The sequence below is a fragment of the Schistocerca gregaria genome, chromosome 2 (assembly GCF_023897955.1).
Source record: "Schistocerca gregaria isolate iqSchGreg1 chromosome 2, iqSchGreg1.2, whole genome shotgun sequence".
Lineage (NCBI taxonomy): Eukaryota > Metazoa > Arthropoda > Insecta > Orthoptera > Acrididae > Schistocerca > Schistocerca gregaria.
This window is the reverse complement of record NC_064921.1, coordinates 253,115,227-253,135,485: the sequence shown is the minus strand read 5'-3', so window position 1 is coordinate 253,135,485 and position 20,259 is coordinate 253,115,227. Positions and strand designations below refer to the sequence as shown.

The following is a 20,259-nucleotide window of genomic DNA, read 5'->3' as shown; positions in this document are numbered from 1 at the left end:
CCTGTATTTTGGCTCAACACTTTTAAAGTTCAAGCCCTCCAATCGACTCAAAATGAATGGGATCGACAGCTAATTGAAAATTGACAATTTTTCATCATCATGTGTGGATCTTGGAAAAATCGAGGAAGGAAACCGTTAGGATTATCGCTTATGTATCCATAAGGTACCTTGTTCATAAAAATGCCACTGGCGTAGCAACCAAGGCATTTGACTGGGGAGCAGATAACCTGTGTTCGATTCTCAAAATGCAATCTGGAGCTTTTATTAAATTGTGCTTTTTATCGAAATTGGTAAGAACAGGAAGGTTAATAAGGTAATCAATAAGTAATAATAGGCAAATAAATTTCTTAAAACAACTTGGATTAGCAGGGAATTAAAATTTTAAGTCTCGTTGCACGGAAACAGTTCCGAGCAATACTGCTGCGAATTCGTCACGAGGGACCGCAGACTGCCAACCGAGCGATACTTGTTTATAGCGAGGGGTGTTATAGAACCTTATTTGGTATATTCCAAATTGCATTGTGCTTCTGGAAACCCACCGGGAACTGCACAACCGCTCGGATACAACAACCGTACATAGTATAATTCATGATCAACTTCAAGAATCTATTTTTCAGCCGTTTTTATCGTACAGGTGATATGCATTAAAATTAATTCGCGAAAAATTAAGATTTTTGAATGTAAATCAAGTTTGTTTTCCGCCAGGTCTTGCAAAGGAACGTGCATTCATTAGATGTTTTTGGTGTGAATAGTTGCTTCGAATGCGTATATGGAAAGGATCGTCCACTCAGCTGTTCGAAGGAAAGTGAGGACTTGTAACAGAGTATGTAAAAGAGCCATTGTAAGGCAACCAGGATTAAAATTTTAAATCTTTACTAATGCAAATCGTTTGACAAATTTATTTCCCTATTACTACTTACCTTATTAAGCCTCCCACTAATACGATTTCAGTACGGGAAAGAATTTCAAATAAAAGAGTTTGGGAATCGAACATTGGTTCTCTGCATCTCAGCTAGATGCCTTGGTCTTTCGTTGAGCTGCCTTTGCCTTGTAGTTACATAAGTGGCATCTGCAGCAGTTTCTTTCCTCGTTTGTGGTCCTCGTATACGTTGATATCGAAAAAATTCTCGGTTTTCAGTTGTCTATCAACCCCGTCAGTTTTGAGTCTATTACGCGTCACGAACTTCAGGGGCGGTTTTCTCAAAAACTGGAGGCCTGTTGTGTCTAAATACCTGAGAGCCTTTCATTTCACTCTGTATACAAGAGACCCGTCAAATATGAGCCCTATCGGTTGGCCGTGTCTGAGGTCTTCCCCTTATTAGAACGTCTTAATAAATTGTTGATTTTCTAATTTCTCGCATCACTTTTGACACTGATGAAATGGGCAGCATGTCTGAGGTGTCAGTACAACTTCCCATTCCCCAAATAAGTTTTATACAAAAAGAGATAAATTGTTTTTTGATTCTTCCGACAAATGTGAGATTTGCCACTAAGAGTAGATTCCATTTGCACTTTTCATTTGTCCTTGCAAAAACCTGACGTATAAGGTGAAATTTATTATACTTTGAAATTGTACGTGTTTTGTATTCAGGCACATGTTCAGTATTCACTTGTTGTACTTCCGATCGACTTCCTCCCCTCTATCCCTTTTTTTGTTGCACTTGATGACTATTAAAAATGCAGACTGCGCTAGCAAAGGGTCATACTCACTGTCTCTAGCTATATTTCAGGGCATAAACTGTGTTCGTAATCTTGTGTGAACAGTTACGAAAGCTGTGGCAGATTACAAAGCGTTTGGCTCCAAACAAATGGAGACAATCACTGTAGCGTGCGTTATCTTCTGCTTCGTCAGAAGCAAGAATGCCACTTTTACTGACGATCAGAGTTCTGATAAGAGAGTTTGGCTTTATACACGGACAGCTCCGGGCATCTGCCGCAGACACCATGGCGGTGGCGGCGCGTGTCCTGTTGGTGGTAACGGTCCTGTGTGGGACGGGCGTCGGCCACCGTGAGTACTCTGCGTTCGTAATCTGTCATAAGTTGTTGCAGACTATAACTGAAAACATACCTGTAATATAACATGAAATATGAAAAGAATGTACGCCCGTGTTTCTAACAAACCTACTACAACAAAGGTCAGCATTTAATAACGATTGTGGTGTTGCTAACGCTGCTAAATACTGCATTTTCGGGCAACAACACTCATATTATGTGGCAGGTGTCATACAGTTAATAACATGTAATACTGAAAAAACTAGGCACTCATCTTTTTGCGTTTCCCACGCTGGTCTCGTCGTAAAATCATGGCTCAATCGTTGAAAATCTAGGTGGTTATGATTCCAAGCTCGGATGCAAAGAGGCCTAGGTTTTATTCTGCTATATTCAAAAGTTTTGTCGATGCGCTTCACAAACCATTCTTGAAGCTTACACTTTTACTGGACAATGGTGATGTAAAAAAAAATTTAAGTTACACTTCCTTTTAATTGTTATTTAATTGCTTTTATTGCAATATCACGTGACACACAAACATCACTTCACAATACAAAACATACTTGAAAACATCTTCCTCACAGTCACTGTTAAAGTTCACATTTTATAAGCGGACTACAATACGCGTCTTTCCAACATGACGTCCAAGACTTGACTTTTTCAAGGTCCGACTCTCTAACAACTTAAAACTAACTAATAATCGCTTACGCGCCCAAAAATCAGAGTTACAAGTACGTCAAAAGATCATAGTGACAAAAGAAATAATACACGTAAGAATAATATCATTGCAATATAAACATATCGATGTATCAAAAATGAAATCTAATCTGAATGTTGTCTCATAAATACGTTAACTACTTTACAGAAACGCAGTAGAATATTACTGGTATCGAGAGGTTCAGGTGAGGTGCCGTAATGGTTGCGTAATTCAAGTACCATTACATGTTACACAGATTAGTCGTTGTGAACAGTGTTACAGGCATCCTTCACACAGGCTACAGCTGCAGCTAACTTTCCCATATACCAAAGTTGCGTCAGTCTGTTATGCAGGACCTTTTTTCCAGGACATCTAATAGACACAGTAAACATATATTACCTCAAAACAGAGAACGCATTTCTTTGTAATGCTTTTTTCGAGCGTAAACTGTTTCCTAAAACTGTGCAAAGAGTCACCAAACTGTACCATCTCTTTGGCAGTGGACGAACAGTTTAGTTCAGAGTTGTACTTACTCTCTGTTGGAAAATGTGCACGAGGTCTGACGAAATAAAACTGACTGATGCTGCAAATTTGCGTGCTTCCCAAACATGTCAAATTAGTGGTGTTCGACAACAAATCAGGACCATTTCAATCCATACATACCAATATTCGTTCACTCCACCGGTCAAAACATTTTCTTCGTGTTGTTTTCCGCGATACTGAACAGTAACTCATCCGTTTTTGTCTTCCGGCAGAGTATCAGTACGTATCTTCAGTACTTCACGGACAATAAGTTGATCGACTTTCATCAAAGTTACCTCACTGTAAGAACGTAATACAAGATCGAAAAACACACTTCAACGCGTCTCGCAAATACTTCCATATTGATGAGAGCAGACTTGAATCTTTTGTGTCAATGTGGACTTGCGATCTGGCACTTCTTCTTGACTTGTCCCAATTTCCTTGGCTAACATCCAAGATGTGGTTACATTAAAATGTTATACTGAATCATGGGAACTTGTAAGTAGCATTTAACATGAAGTGCTTACTGGAAATTTCACATGTGATATGTCGCTCCGATTGATTCGTACTTCAACTAAGTTTCTGACAATTTGTTAAACGTATTTACATTATTTAACTAAGAATCCAGTTGAGAGTAGTGACAAATATGAGTAGACATGTAGTGTAGGCCAGCCGGGTTGGCCGAGTGGTTCTAGGCGCTTCAGTCTGGAACCGCGCGATCGCTACTGTCGCAGGTTCGAATCCTGCCTCGGGCATGGATGTGTGTGATGTCCTTAGGTTAGTTAGGTTAAAGTAGTTCTAAGTTCTAGGGGACTGATGACCTCAGATGTTAAGTCCAATAATGCTCAGAACCATTTTGAACTGTGGTGTCACCGCCAGACACCACACTTCCTAGGTGGTAGCCTTGAAATCGGCCGCGGTCCGGTAGTATACGTCGGACCCGTGTGTCGCCACTATCAGTGATTGCAGACCGAGCGCCGCCACACGGCAGGTCTAGAGACACTTCCTAGCACTCGCCCCAGTTGTACAGCCGACTTTGCTGACGATGGTTCACTGACAAAATACGCTCTCATTTGCCGAGACGATAGTTAGCATAGCCTTCAGCTACGTCATTTGCTACGACCTAGCAAGGCGCCATTATCAGTTTCTATTGATATTGTAAATCATGTATCGTCAAGAGCGACGTTCACCATTAATTGATTAAAGTTAAGTATTCCACCAGCTACGTCCGTTTTTCTCAATTCTAATTCCCTTGTCATGTTCCAGACCTCACGCCAGACTGCGTGAGCTGAGACACGTGCATTTCGGCCTCCTTTAGTAATACGGAGTTGGCTCTCCTGCCAACCACAACATGAACCATGTAGCGTATCTTCAGAAACACCTTGCAGGTCGCAATGAAGTTCCTGGCGCGGATGTCTTTCATTATGTAAAGTATACTGCTTCTCTTTTGACGGGCAGAGAACTTGATGAATGACCACTCGTCTGGTCCTTGGTGAGATGCAGCTATTACAACCTCGTTTTCGTTAACAATTAAGTTTCGCTCGGCACTGAACTGCAAGAGTTTCTTCACTGAAGGGTTGCTTTAAAATTTGTATTACTCGTCTATTGCGTCATATGAGGTGTCACTTTCCTGAAACATGCTCCTATTAATTGACCAGACCTGTATTCGTGTTGGCGTAATCCTTTACTGCTCCCATAATACTTAACTACACTGCCTGACAAACAAAGTGAAGTACCCAGAAGACGAGGTCGGATAACAATGTATCTTGGAACCCGTATACTCCACCGGTGGGTTTGTAAATTATTAGCGTTCAATTTCTGTGACAGGTAAAACGATCACCTTAATACATTAGTGTTGTTCGTGTTTAGTGTCGTTTCCAGGCCTGGTAGAGCATATAAGGGGTGATAGCAGTCTCATATATTGATTGATTTCCCCAAAGGATAGGTAGAGGCCCCGTACTCGTGTGAGACAGGGTTATCAGCATCGAGTTTGAAAGGAACCTCGTTGTGGGTCTCCACGTGGTCGGCTGGTCGATTTGCAAGGCATTCTGTTGTGAAAATGGCCGGATTCTGGACTGCATCGGTAGAGCTATTTGTTGTCAATGTTCCTATCGAGCACGCCTGAGCAACACTCGGAGAGTATCGCCGTGCTGTCCACCAAACACATCGTAGCACATTCACATATGCGTCTGCCATCCGTGAACAACTAATGGACTCCCTTTCACATTCTGGGTCATACTGCGCCACTGTCGGAGACTAACAGCAACCAGACCAGTGAATTACTGTTCTATGCGTAGGCCGCCGTTACCACCACAATACGAATGACTGTGCTTGGATTGGTGGCGAGCCGTGAAGCATCGAATGGCGATGAATGGCTTGGTATTGTGCCCAGCGATGAATCCGATGAATCGCGGTTCCGCACTGTCACGAACGATCGTAGTATGTGGTGACGACCTGGGAAGGTCCTATTCGTCCAATGTTTTGGAGCGGCAAGAAGGCGCTACTGCTTGCGTCAAAGTGTGGGGAGCCATAGGCTATCACTTCAGGGGTCGGCTGGTGGTGGTTAAGGGAACACTGCCGGCACAACGATTCCTCACGGACATCCAGCGCCTTAACAAGTTACCTCTCATGCAACAGGATCGTTATGCCATTTTCCAACAACACAATGCTCATCCACCTATGGTAAGTGCCTTTGTCATCCGTCTGTGTGATGCTGAGGTACTGCCGTGGCCAAGAAGATTCCCAGATCTGTCCCCAATAGAACATGTGTACATGTATGGAACCTGCTCGGACGTCAGCTCTGTCTCAGGTGGCAGTATGCAGTATATCAAGGCCCAGCTACAACAGCTGAAGACCAGTTTGCCTCAGGAGAGGATATAAAGGCATTTTGAAAACTTTCCCAGACGAATCAGGGCTGAGGGGATATCATGCTGATAAGTGGACTCATATTTCCAAGTTAAATGTAAATCCGACTCGGTATTTTAATCATTAAAATAGTGTCACATACCCTCTCAACCTGTGAAGTTTCATTTAGTTTTCTCCTTCCTTTGCGTGTGCTTAACTTTTTTGTCAAGCAGTTCATATTTATTTCTCTAGTTTCTAATTAATTTAACTTCAACAGTACTACTACTCAAAGATAACTTATCGTAAAAGAAATGAAAAAAACATTAGGCCTTAACGTCCCGTTAACGAATAGGTTATTAAAGAGGGAGCACAAACTCAGATTTAGGAAGGATGTCGGCCTCGTCATTTTCAATGAAACAATATAGGAATTTCGCTTAATGGATCTGCAGGAAAGCTAAATCTTTCTCGCACACGGATTTGAACCCTGTACGTCCGTATACGAGACCATATAATACTTCACTTTGTATATCTTACTATATGGCATTATCCACACCAACTCTAAATGGGTAATTATTTGCCCAAATCCTACTACGTTTTTGTATTTAAAGAAATTCACAGCTTTACTTTATTTCAAAATTTAGGTGCGCTGTCTGATTCCTATACCAAGACGAAATTATATCAAAGCCTTTATTTCACCGAGAAAAACATTTTGAATTAACAACCCTGATAGCGAATCCGTCATTCAGTCCCAGTAAAAGTTACTTTCGGAGACATTTCATTCATCAATGCAATCACTACAACACCGCTGGATAGCACTTAATCACTAAAATAATATTGGACATAGAAGATAAACCTCTGGACAATAAAAGACCACATGAACAAAAAAAATATTTCCAGTAACACGATCTAGCAGCAGAAACAAAAGGAGGTATGGACTTTGCAGCAATGGGAAAGGATTTTGCACTCTTGAATGAGCAAAAGGTGGCAATGAAGCTGCGTTTAAATCAACCATACCGAAGTACATAATGACACAGCGTACAGGAGGTGTTCAATAAGCCAATCCTAATGTTGTGTAATAGTTTCGAGATAAATGTTCGTGTACTGGCAAACTGCTCAAAATACACTCCTGGAAATGGAAAAAATAACACATTGGCACCGGTGTGTCAGACCCACCGCCGAATTGCTCAACACGTGGGGCGTGAGGTCTCCACAGTACATCGATGTTGTCGTCTGTGGTCGGCGGAAGGTGCACGTGCCCGTCGACCTGGGACCGGACCGCAGTGACGCACGGATGCACGCCAAGACCGTAGCATCCTACGCAGTGCCGTAGGGGACCGCACCGCCACTTCCCAGCAAGTTAGGGACCCTGTTGCTCCTGGGGTATCGGCGAGGACCATTCGCAACCGTCTCCATGAAGCTGGGCTACGGTCCCGCACACCGTTAGGCCGTCATCCGCTCACGCCCCAACATCGTGCAGCCCGCCTCCAGTGGTGTCGCGACAGGCGTGAATGGAGGGACGAATGGAGACGTGTCGTCTTCAGCGATGAGAGTCGCTTCTGCCTTGGTGCCAATGATGGTCGTATGCGTGTTTGGCGCCGTGCAGGTGAGCGCCACAATCAGGACTGCATACGACCGAGGCACACAGGGCCAACACCCGGCATCATGGTGTGGGGAGCGATCTCCTACACTGGCCGTACACTTCTGGTGATTGTCGAGGGGACACTGAATAGTGAACGGTACATCCAAACCGTCATCGAACCCATAGTTCTACCATTCCTAGACCGGCAAGGGAACTTGCCGTTCTAACAGGACAATGGACGTTCGCATGTATCCCGTGCTACCCAACGTGCTCTAGAAGGTGTAAGTCAACTACCCTGGCCAGCAAGATCTCCGGATCTGTCCCCCATTGAGCATGTTTGGGACTGGATGAAGCGTCGTCTCACGCGGTCTGCACGTCCAGCACGAACGCTGGTCCAACTGAGGCGCCAGGTGGAAATAGCATGGCAAGCCGTTCCACAGGACTACATCCAGCATATCTACGATCGTCTCCATGGGAGAATAGCAGCCTGCATTGCTGCGAAAGGTGGATATACACTGTACTAGTGCCGACATTGTGCATGCTCTGTTGCCTGTGTCTATGTGCCTGTGGTTCTGTCAGTGTGATCATGTGATGTATCTGACCCCAGGAATGTGTCAATAAAGTTTCCCCTTCCTGGGACAATGAATTCACGGTGTTCTTATTTCAATTTCCAGGAGTGTATTTTTGCAGTCCTCAGGGAATCTCAATGAAGCTCACTTGCAGTTGAATATTTACAGGTTTCTCGTCGCGGTACTACTCCTCAAAGACAATTTATCGTAAAAGAAATTAAGCAACATTAGGCCTTAACGGCCGATTGGCGAATAGGTAATTGAAGAGCGTAAATAAATTCCGCTCACAGACTTAGAGAACAGGTTCCTTACGCTAAAACAAGGAAAAAGGTTTAGTAAACATGTGCTCTAAAATGCATGCCTTACGAGGTATGAGCACTAGTTCAGTATAAGAGATGTGTTTCTCAGTACAGAAGACGAACAAGTGCTCGTAGCTCTTACTGACATATTTTGGAGCCCATTTTTACTACATATTTTTCTCATTTTGGTGTGAGAAACCCCGTCTTCAAAGTCCGTAAACGACATTTAATTATACTCTGTTATTATACATAAGAGAACCACTTTGTCACTGATTTATGAATAGTCCGTCATCCTGGTATTTAATACAGAACGTTAAAATAATAGTTTACAGCACTTTCATGAAACAGATTTTTTTATGTGTTTAATTTTTCAGTATTTCTATTCCTACTGTCATGTCTACTCTTACAATTAGAAACTGAGTGGATGTTTATAAAATTTTTATTTTGCTACACTTCTGCTCACTAAGTAGCAATTGTAACGTTGCTACCAACCTACATAATTGAATTTACACTCTATTAAGGTTTCGAAATGAAGGAATTTCCTTAACAACTGTGGGAATTGGCTGAATGTTTCCTTAATGCTTTTCATAAAATGTTACTAATAAATGTTTGTGCTCATACATTTGTCCCACATGCATACTTTTGTTGCTACCGACACCAGCCATGATTGCTAGTTGTGAGTGGGAAGGGGAGAGAGGAAGATAATTACAAGGGTTTTCATTTCTTGGCAGTTTGTGGAAAAAATACAGCCCAGGCAGCTAACTTCGTCGCTTCTGAATTATTTCTGTTTCTTCTTGCGCTTAAGTCATAAAAATTCTGTATGTTATGTCTCTGAGGTGGTGAGGTGCTTCTTGCCATTCTATAACTTCTCATCCTTAAGTCTCTCTCCAGCTTTCTCTTTCACTTATCAGTCTACAGTCCTTTTTTCACATGAGTTACACGTTCTAGCTTGTGGACAGAATTTCTGGAATCATAACCACTTTCAACAACAACTCTTTTAGTGATATTGCTTTCGCCGTATCCTATGTAACCAACGTAAGAGACAACCTTTATCCTCAACTGTTCGTCTGAAACTATTTAACATGACAGGCACTTCCATTCGACCACTGAGCCAGTCCCCGCTCTTCTGCCAAATGTGCTCAACGTCTGCATATTTATTGCTGATGAAGTAGAATTTCGACATAATTATCACATCAAGCACTTTTCCTCTATCAATAGAAGTACCTGAAATTATTCCGAGCAGGTAGGTTTGTCCACGTTTCTATCAGTTGCCATCAAAGCATGCAATTATAATTGTTGGTTCACATTCAGTACTTTCAATAACTTTTTGAGCATTTCTCTTCAGTGAGGACCCATAAACACCTGCTATAATACTCCCAATCATCATGTTGTATAAAGTAAACCACGTTGGTGGCGAGGAATATGCTTGCAGTATATCTGCCTTTTTACAGTGCATCTAAGGACCCACACAATCCTAGCTTTGTTTTCAAGTAGTTTGGTTATCGTTGCACAGGATATCACTGTTCGAGCTGAAGACACACATCTTAACATCCACTTGTCCACAATTCCGCTTCGTTTTAAGTTTTTCTAATAAAAAATATCACCTTCGCAGTGTTTGCTCTTAGAAGCTAGTAAGCGAGATCAGACAGCATAGCAACTTATGGTTAACAAAAAGTCTACTTCTGATTTAGATTATCACTGCTACATTTTTAAAGTACAGGAGAAAAATGAAGTTTTCTACGAACTTGTCTGGTTATGTAATTTAGTACCTACGGCATTTGGTGCTCGCAGTGCATGACATGTAACAGTTTCACAAAAGGTATTATGCACTCTAATAAACTTATTGCCTCTAAATTTCTCTTTTACCGAGCGCTTCCTCAGTCTTGGCAGTTCCCACACATAGAAAACACCAAGTTAGATCAACACTACAAACTAGGAAACAAATGAACTGACAAACAAATGTTTGTAATTTTGTCGTCTAGTTTACTAATAATGAGAGACATGCATAACGAAGAATCTTACAACCGACTTATTACGTTGCAATTACCGATAAAAGTAAAACTTTATGCTTCCTAAATACCTGTGTCTTTGTAGTCAACCAGAATATTAACTCGGTTTTAAAGTTTCTTTATAGATCTGAAGACGGCTCCTGGCAGCTGACTACGGATAATTCTATTCCGTGTTACAATTGTAAATCGATGCAGTAGTCAGTTTCATTTACTAATTGCTACTGTGTCCTGTCCTCATAACAATGTTAACGTCTCCCGCGTTTTGTCGCAATCGTCCTATTTTGAGTCTAGGTGAAGTATAGAGATCAGGTCAGTGTGGTTACTTTTAGATCTAATTCTGTTCCTCGAAAGTATGAGGTGGCTGATGAGGAGTGCATATTCTGCCACTAACAATTCCTTTCTTGTTATTTGCTCTACGATACTGTATGAGAAGATCGACTCTTGCGACACCTAGGTAATGCCTTAAATTTTTCTAATTCCAGTATCATGCTTTTTAACCGAGAGGTGTATTTATTATTATGTAATATCGTTACCTCAATACACCATCAGGATTTTAAAATAGGCGCTCCTGTGATGCACAGTGCGAGCTCTCTAAGGTCGTTGAACCATACTATGATCCATTCGCACCTATGAAAGAAGCTAGTATTCGGCCATGTTTTTTTTTACTGGACAACAACGCGCAATTATACGTTCGCGCTGCCGTATTGATGTGTAATAGATTTATGGGAGAATATACAACAGCTGCAAGTTACAGCAACTACGTCGTAAACAGATCTGAATGCTTGGAGGTCGTTCAGGTCAGGAAGTAGAGCAACGGAAATCTCGGTTGTGTACTCAAGCCACTGATTGATGGAGATAATGGCTGTCTGCAGATAACGGGAGAGTGGCTGCCCGCCCACGTCTCTGGAACGACACGAGAGCTTCGGCGGGCCTAAAGTGCGCGTCATTTATGTTGGCGACCGAGTTTAGGTTCATTCTGCGCATCCGACGTCACAAAACACAGTCAGCCAATGAACAGAGAACGACGTTGCCAGATCTCGACTGCAGTGCAGAGCATGGACGAGTGTCTTCAGTTTTAGAAACGTTCAGTCATAAATAAAGTAATAGAACAAAGCAATGTCTTGGTAGCAGACTTTCTTTTATAGAAAGTTTGGAAAAAGCGTTCTTTATACCAATTGTTTCATATTCTATTAATTAATTAAACCAAACAAGCAATAAGACTCCTAATTCAGGCGATAGCAAGGAAAGGTGTTTGTATCAATCTCACGAACCCCTTTTTCGCTAGAAAGAACAGCGGTAATCGTTTATTTCCTTTTGTACTTCGAAAAAGTGTGAGTAATTCATAGTCATACCAACAGTGTTTGTAAGTATTTTGCGTGACATGCTAGAGTCCTCATGTCGTTCTATAGTAATACGAGCTGCGTTAGCGTAACGGTTAAGGTGTTTGCCTTCTACATGAGAGGTTATAAGTTCAAACAGTGTGCAGTGTTAAATATTTTCATTACTTAAAAACAATATCGAAGTGCCTTACTTCACGAATTATATTGGTTTGGATGCAATTTTTTTGAAATTTCTAGTGCTTTGTCTCTTCATTAACCCTTTCGCTGCTGCCGACACGTGCTCCCCACAATTCCGCGCTGTGCTCGATTTTGTCATCACTGCACTGCTCGCCTCTGCAGACACATGGTGTTCCCACTGCTTTGACACACTTATCATTCGATTTCACAAAAACTATATGGCCAAAAATTTGATTTTTACACGTCTACTTGACTGATACCTTCCCCCCATTAATGACTTAATTTTGTTTCGATGTTCAACACAGTTATTATGCAGCATTAAATGTAGTAAACCATTGCACGAAATTTTGAAGAGATTGCAGAGGTAAAAGTCCATAGCGTATACTTTCCGTATGGTCAATCTTAGTTGTCACAATGTTGAGAATGAAATGTGGACAAGATACCTAAATTTCATATAAAATTTACTGTATGACAATATTTCATTTAATTTAAGTACCTCATAGGTGTCGTATGTAATATTGAGAAATATTCCGTCTTTCGCGACTGTAACAAAAGTTTTATTTACACCGGACGCGTTTGGCTTTATTTTAAAGCGCGCTCCCCACTAAACTTAAGCTTGCGAACTATGCTAATACTACGGCGCTGCTTCTCTTGGCGCGTGCGTCGTGTGCAACTGGCAACGCAGCAACCTCCCGCGTCTGAGCGGGCATGTGCGAGCCGCCAAGATAAAAGAATTGAACTATAGTGGGGACGTTCACTAAATGTTATGGCTAGACTTTATCAGATTCCAAAGTAGGCAGGTAGCCTGCAACCAAATACAAATAAATCCGTTCCGGTAAATGAGTCAGAAGAATCTTTTATGAGGATTCTAAACTAAAGTTTGCGGGAATTGCGACACACAGAAATAAAATCCTGAACGAATCCAATCTACAATGGCGCACTCGTCAGTGTTCCGGCAATGAGACTGCAGCGAGATTGTGTATTCGCAGAGCCAGCAATTCTCTCTCTCTCTCTCTCTCTCTCTCTCTCTCTCTCTCTCTCTATATATATATATATATATATATATATATATATATATATATATATCCTCCGACTGGATACATCCATGTTCGAACTGCCGAAACGTCACTGTTAAAGTAATTGTTTGTCATACCATAACACTTCGTGATGTGCAAGATATACTGTAACGGCAACGACCCATGGATGGAAGAGAGTCGTACAGAGAAGGCCATATGTTGGACCAAGCATTTGCGACCACGGCATGTGATGAGCGGAAAGCTGCTGTGTAGAATTCCGCTAACAACGGCCTTATAAAGCCCAGCTCTCTCTGCTCGTCCACGAGAATACTAGGGCAATGAGTATACGGGCAAAAAACTGTGACTCGGTATCTGTCACCACTTTTTCATCTGTGGTGTCATATTACAGCTGACACATTTGCACATGTTATATTGCGCTGACATCACATCAGCACTTCCTTATCTCCAAAGCTATACTGCGAATCATGATATCCATCCACATGCCAAGGTTAAGGTCAAGGTGAGAAAGGGAGTTGGATCGGGCATCTTGTCACATTAGCATCAGCACTTTCTAATCTCCAAGGCCATTCCAGGAATCATCAATTCAGCAGCTGCACATCCAACCACGTGCAAAGGGTATATAGAGGGAGGGGAGATAGGAGAGTTGGGGAAGGCCACCTCGCCCCACAACCCTATTTGGTGGCCAAGTAAGACAGAGTACAGGAACTGCTGAAACATTTTGTCGATTATTTTTGCATGATGACGGCGTCCTCTTCGGTAAAATATTCCGGAGGTAAAATAGTCCCCCATTCGGATCTCTGGGCGGGGACTACTTAAGAGGACGTTGTTATCAGGAGAAAGAAAACTGGAGTTCTACGGATCGGAGCGTGGAATGTCAGATCCCTTAATCGGGCAGATAGCTTAGAAAATTTAAAAAGGGAAATGGATAGGTTAAAGTTAGATATAGTGGGAATTAGTGAAGTTCAGTGGCAGGAGGAACAAGACTTCTGTCAGGCGAATACAGGATTATAAATACAAAATCAAATAGGGGTAATGCAGGAGTAGGTTTAATAATGAATAAAAAAATTGAAGTGCGGGTAAGCTACTACATACAGCATAGTGAACGCATTACTGTGGCCACGATAGACACGAAGCCCACGCCTACGACAGTAGTGCAAGTTTATATGCCAACTAGCTCAGCAGATGATGAAGAAATTTATGAAATGTATGATGAGATAAAAGAAATTATTCAGGTAGTGAAGCGAGAAGAAAATTTGTCATGGGTGACTGGAATTAGACAGTAGGAAAAGGAAGAGAAGGAAACGTGGTAGGTGAATATGGACTGGGGCTAAGAAATGAAAGAGGAAGCAACCTGGTAGAATTTTGCACAGAGTAATAACTTAATCAAAGCTAACACTTGGTTTAAGAATAGTGAAAGAAGGTTGTATACATGGAAGAACCCTGGAGATACTAAAAGATATCACATAGATTATTTAATGGTAAGACAGAGATTTAGAAACAAGATTTTAAATTGTAAGACATTTCCAGGGGAGGATGTGGATTCTGGCCGCAATCTATTGGTTATGAACTAGAAATTAAAACTGAAGAAACTGCAAAAAGACGGGAATTTAAGGAGATGGGACCTGGATAATCTGACTAAACCAGAAGTTGTACAGAGTTTCAGGGAGAGCATATGGGAACAATTGACAGGAATGGGGGAAAGAAAAACAGTAGAAGAAGATTGGGTAGCTTTGAGGAATGAAATAGTGAAGGCAGCAGAGGATGAAATAGGTAAAAAGACGTGGGGCTAGTAGAAACCCTTGGGTAAGAGAAGAAATATTGAATTTAACTGATGAAAGGAGAAAATATAAAAATGCAGTAAATGAAGCAGACAAAACGGAATACAAACGTCTCAAAAATGAGATCGACAGGAAGTGCAAAATGGCTAAGCAGCGGTGGCTAGAGGACAAATGTAAGGATGTAGAGGCTTATTTCACTAGGGGTAAGATAGATACTGCCTACAGGAAAATTAAAGAGACCTTTGAAGAGAGGAGAACCACTTGCATGAATATCAAGAGCTTTGATGGAAACCCAGTTCTATGTAAAGAAGGGAAAGCAGAAAGGTGGAAGGAGTATATAGAGGGTCTATACAAGGGCGATGTTTTTTTTTAGGACAATGTTATGGAAATGGAAGAGGATGTTGATGAAGATGAAATGGGAGATATGATACTGGGTGAAGAGTTTGACAGAGCACTGAAGACCTGAGTCGAAACAAGGCCCCCGGAGTAGACAACATTCCATTAGAACAACTGACGGCCTTGGGAGAGCCAGTCTTGACAAAACTCTACCATCTAATGAGCAAGATGTATGAGACGGGCGAAATACCCCCAGACTTCAAGGAGAATATAATAATTCCAATCCCAAAGAAAGAAGGTGTGAAAATTACCAAACTATCACTTTAATAAGTCACAACTGCAAAATACTAACGCGAAATCTTTACAGACGAATGGAAAAACTGGTAGATGCGGACCTCGGGGAGGATCAGTTTGGATTCCGTAGAAATGTTGGAACACGTGAGGCAATACTGACCTTACGACTTATCTTAGAAGAAAGATTAAGAAAAGGCAAACCTACGTTTCTAGCATTTGTAGACTTAGAGAAAGCTTTCGACAATGTTGACTGGAATACCCTTTTTCAAATTCTAAAGGTGGCAGGGGTAAAATACAGGGAGCGAAAGGCTATTTACAATTTGTACAGAAACCAGATGGCAGTTACAAGAGTCGAGGGGCATGAAAGGGAAGCAGTGGTTGGGAAGGGAGTGAGACAGGGTTGTAGCCTCTCACCGATGTTATTCAATCTGTATATTGAGCAAGCAATAAAGGAAACAAAAGAAACGTTCGGAGTAGGTATTAAAATCCATGGAGAAGAAATAAAAACTTTGAGGTTCGCCGATGACATTGTAATTCTGTCAGAGACAGCAAAGGACTTGGAAGAGCAGTTGAACGGAATGGACAGTGTCTTGAAAGAACGGTATAAGATGAACATCAACAAAAGCAAGACGAGGATAATGGAATGTAGTCGAATTAAGTCGGGTGATACTGAGGGAATTAGATTAGGAAATGAGACACTTAAAGCAGTAGAGGAATTTTGCTATTTCGAGAGCAAAATAACTGATGATGGTAGAAGTAGAGAGGATATAAAATGAAGACTGGCAATGGCAAGGAAAGCGTTTCTAAAGAAGAAAAATTTGTTAATATCGACTATACGTTTAAGTGTCAGGAAGCCGTTTCTGAAAGTATTTGTATGGAGTGTAACCATGTATGGAAGTGAACGTGGACGATAAATAGTTTAGAGAAGAAGAGAATAGAAGCTTTCGAAAAGTGTTGCTACAGAAAAATGCTGAAGATTAGACGGGTAGATCACATAACTAATGTGGAAGTATCGAATAGAATTGGGGAGAAGAGAAGCTTGTGACACAACATGACTAGAAGGGATCGGTTGGTAGGAGTCCTGTTTCACTTTCTGCTTGCTTCTGTCACCAGGAGATGGTTGTTACTGTAGAAAACGAGTGCTTACTGTCACCAGCAGACGGCTGTACTGTAAAACTGAGTGAAGTCTGATCAGTATACCACGATGTCTTACTGCCACCAACAGATTACTGCACATTTAGAAAACGGAAAAATTGGTAAAGTAATTATTTTGCGTATTGAAGATTTTGAAAAATTTCTAAAATACGTGTAAAACACGTTGTCAGCGGGAAAGTTGCTATTCTTACATTTCTACTTGGGATTAGTACACGAAGAAACGTAGTAGGACTTAAAATCAATTAATAAGATGTCACAATATTACAAAAATACATCTGCGACGTAAAAGAAAGTTGGAGTTCATTTCCAAATTAATGCCCAAAAGTGTAAGTTTGTACCCCAACGCTACATTTTTATATGACTGTGAACCGCAATCATGAGAATTTAAAAAGTGTAATATATTCCACTGGCTATCAATTGTCTAGCTGAGGTCAATATATGAAATATCGCTGCAAGACTCAAATCAATGAATGTGACATCACATGCATATGCAATGTAAAAGAAAGCATGAGTTAATTTCTACATATATACATATTTGCCAAATTAATGTCCAAAATTCTAAAGTATGTACCCCAACCCCCGATTTCCATATGTAACAACAGCTGACATTTCAAAAGTTACGCCTAATAATGTGATGTCGTAAAACTAACCTCACTAGGCCTATAACCGCAGGAAAACGTGTTAGCTAAAAGCTGTGGTAAAAACGAAAATAGATAGAATGTAGCTAATTAGGCCTATTATTGATGAATGTTGCAGCACACCCTCAAAGTATACATTCTCACATTTAAATTGTTCTCAAATAACATTTTAGTAAGGTTAAATACCATGTATCATGGTATTTAATAGATAAAACATAAATAATATTATTGATTGCCAGTTATTGCTACTATTACAAATTACACAGGCCTATAGAAAGTTATGCACAAGAACTACTGTTTTCAATCAGAAAGCTCCCTTAAAGATTTACAGATGGTACTTTTTCTATAACCTTTCTCACAACAGCCTAAAAATACGTCAGATGTGCGAAAATTGTGATGGTCATGGTGCAGCGGCATCTAAATACGTAAAATGTATATTCAACTTGTGCAGTTGCATGTATGAAAACTATAGCTCGCAAAAATAAAAACCTGTAACAAACTACACAACCAACAACACAGGCGTAACACAGTTGTCTCATTAGTGAAGGAAGGAATAAGGCGTTTTTACTACCGAGATATCACGTAAACTGCAGAGAGACATGAACTGCTTGTAATGTAAGTGCACGAGCAAGGATGATTACAGTGAGCGGCGCGATAGTTTCAAGGACAATGTCAGTCGACATCCCATAAAATAAAGAAAATACATGTTTATAGTGATGTAAGCAAAATCACTGCCGGCCGCGGTGGTCTCGCGGTTCTAGGCGCGCAGTCCGGAACCGTGGTACTGCTACGGTCGCAGGTTCGAATCCTGCCTCGGGCATGGATGTGTGTGATGTCCTTAGGTTAGTTAGCTTTAAGTAGTTCTAAGTTCTAGGGGACTAATGACCACAGCAGTTGAGTCCCATACAGCTCAGAGCCAGGGCAAAATCACTACGAAACTTCGACTTTGTTCGCCTTGCAAAGACAATGAGCCATCAAAATACACCCAAGACATTGTATGACAGCCTCCATTGCTATAAATGCTAAACAAATGCCACAAAACATATTAAAGTATTGCTATTCTCTATAACGTACAGATACGTGCAATAGATGTAATCGTAGATGTGGAGACTGTCTTCATTCTGCGGGTCACAATCCGCAATGATGTTAGAAATTCTATCAACCCATGATGCTGCCTCAGCTTAAATAGACGTTCAAAATGGTTCAAATGGCTCTGAGCAGTATGGGACTCAACATCTGAGGTCATCAGTCCTCTAGAACTTATAACTACTTAAACCTAACTAACATAAGGACATCACACACAGCCATGCCCGAGGCAGGATTCGAACCTGCGACCGCAGCAGTCGCGCGGTTCCGGACTGAAGCGCCTTGAACCGCTCGGCCACCGCGGCTGGCAGACGTTTAATGTAAAGGAGTTCCAGTAAGCATAACTTAAAAAAAGTGCTGTAAATAGTACGAGGTCTGGTACCTCAACATTGCAGTGTGACGCCATGACGGTGCCAGTTTGCAGAGACGAAGGTTTCTACGTCGTAATACCGATGTATGCAGCTTGGCGACGAGTGTTATCATTACAGTATATACCCAAGTCTTTGTGAACGAATGAAAAAAAGCGATAATCAGTGTTCGAACGTGGTACCTCAAGTACTGCTTTATCAGCAAACTCAAGATTGATTGCTCCTCCTGTTGGCAAATCTGCTCGGTACTTATCCCATTGCCTCATCGATGCTCTGTAAATTACCTAATTTAATTATGCTTCTCACACGCGCTATGGGACTTTGTGTTGGACATGCCAATGTTTACGGCAGTGTCCCAGTCTGAAATAGAGAGGTGAGGTGAGAATCTTATGTAAAAGGTCTAAAATGGCTACCAATGTGTAATGCTTAAGTACTTGAGTGAGTGATATGATATACAACGAAGCAGAAGATGTCACCATCATCGAGAGGGTACGCACAATAGAACATCGACTGGAGAATCCAATGAAGAAAGTAACTGGGTAGTATTGTAAAAAAAAAGGGACATCGACTAACTGATGGAGCTGTGTGCACTGCTAGAGCTGAAGGGAAATACCTAAGCAAATTTCACTAGCGCGGTAGCTAATGTTATGTCATGAGAACAGTTTCTCCCCGCTCTGCATGTTGTCACAGAACGTACTATACTAAGTGCTATTGGATAGAGTTGCGGAGGAGAAGTTGACTAGCAACGAAATTTCACGCTGTTCGTCCTCTACCACTGATGATGAAGTCCCATACTCCTTGACAGAGTAGGAGAACGATGCGGGAGACCCGCACCGCCACACTAGGCAAGGTCCTAGTGGAGATTTGCCACTGCCTTCCGCCGACCGTAATGGGGATGAAATGATGATGATGAAGACGACACAACAACACCCACTCATCTCGAGACAGGTGAAAATCCCTGACCCCGCCGGGAATCGAACCCGGGACGCTACCGCGAGACCACGAGCTACTACCACTATCGATGAGAAATTCAGAAAATATTACTCTGTCATTGCAGTGGTCTGGACAAGTCTGAGAGTAGAAATGTTGTTAGAGGGCGTCAGCAAGTCCGTCGCTACCTCCTAACACGACTTTTGCTGACTTTCCATTTCCGATTAGCGAGCGTTGCAGCTGCCAGGTTAGCACACGCCTATGGCTGCGTTCCGCAGTTGTGTGGTATTTGGCATCTATGAAGGCACTTCAATAAATAAGTTACACATGTCGTTCCAAGCTACGACCATTGCCAAACAAGAGTGACGCATTGTCAGAAGAGAGACCAAGTTCTGGGTTGCCTGCGGACACTGTTCTGCTGAGGTACGAATAACAGGAGCACCACAGCGTGCGAGTCTTATGGCGCGGCATCTGTAAATGTAATACAAATCTGAAGAACGCAGGAAATTGCACACATACTCGCCTTCAGATGCTGGCAGTGTACGGGTCAAATTCAATGTCGCGCCTATCCGTTGTAAACTGGTCTCAACAATTTGATCAAGGCCAAATAGA

General features: G+C 41.7%; 1 protein-coding gene across 1 annotated transcript in view; it reads left to right on the top strand.

Moving 5' to 3' along the window:
- The first annotated feature begins 1,944 nt into the window (after positions 1–1,944).
- The window catches only part of LOC126335730 (trypsin-1-like), a 53,701-nt gene continuing 35,386 nt past the window's right edge, over positions 1,945–20,259 (top strand). The window contains exon 1 of the mRNA XM_049999186.1: positions 1,945–2,008. Within this exon, the coding sequence (XP_049855143.1) occupies positions 1,945–2,008 (64 nt within the window). The remainder of the gene's footprint in view (positions 2,009–20,259) is intronic.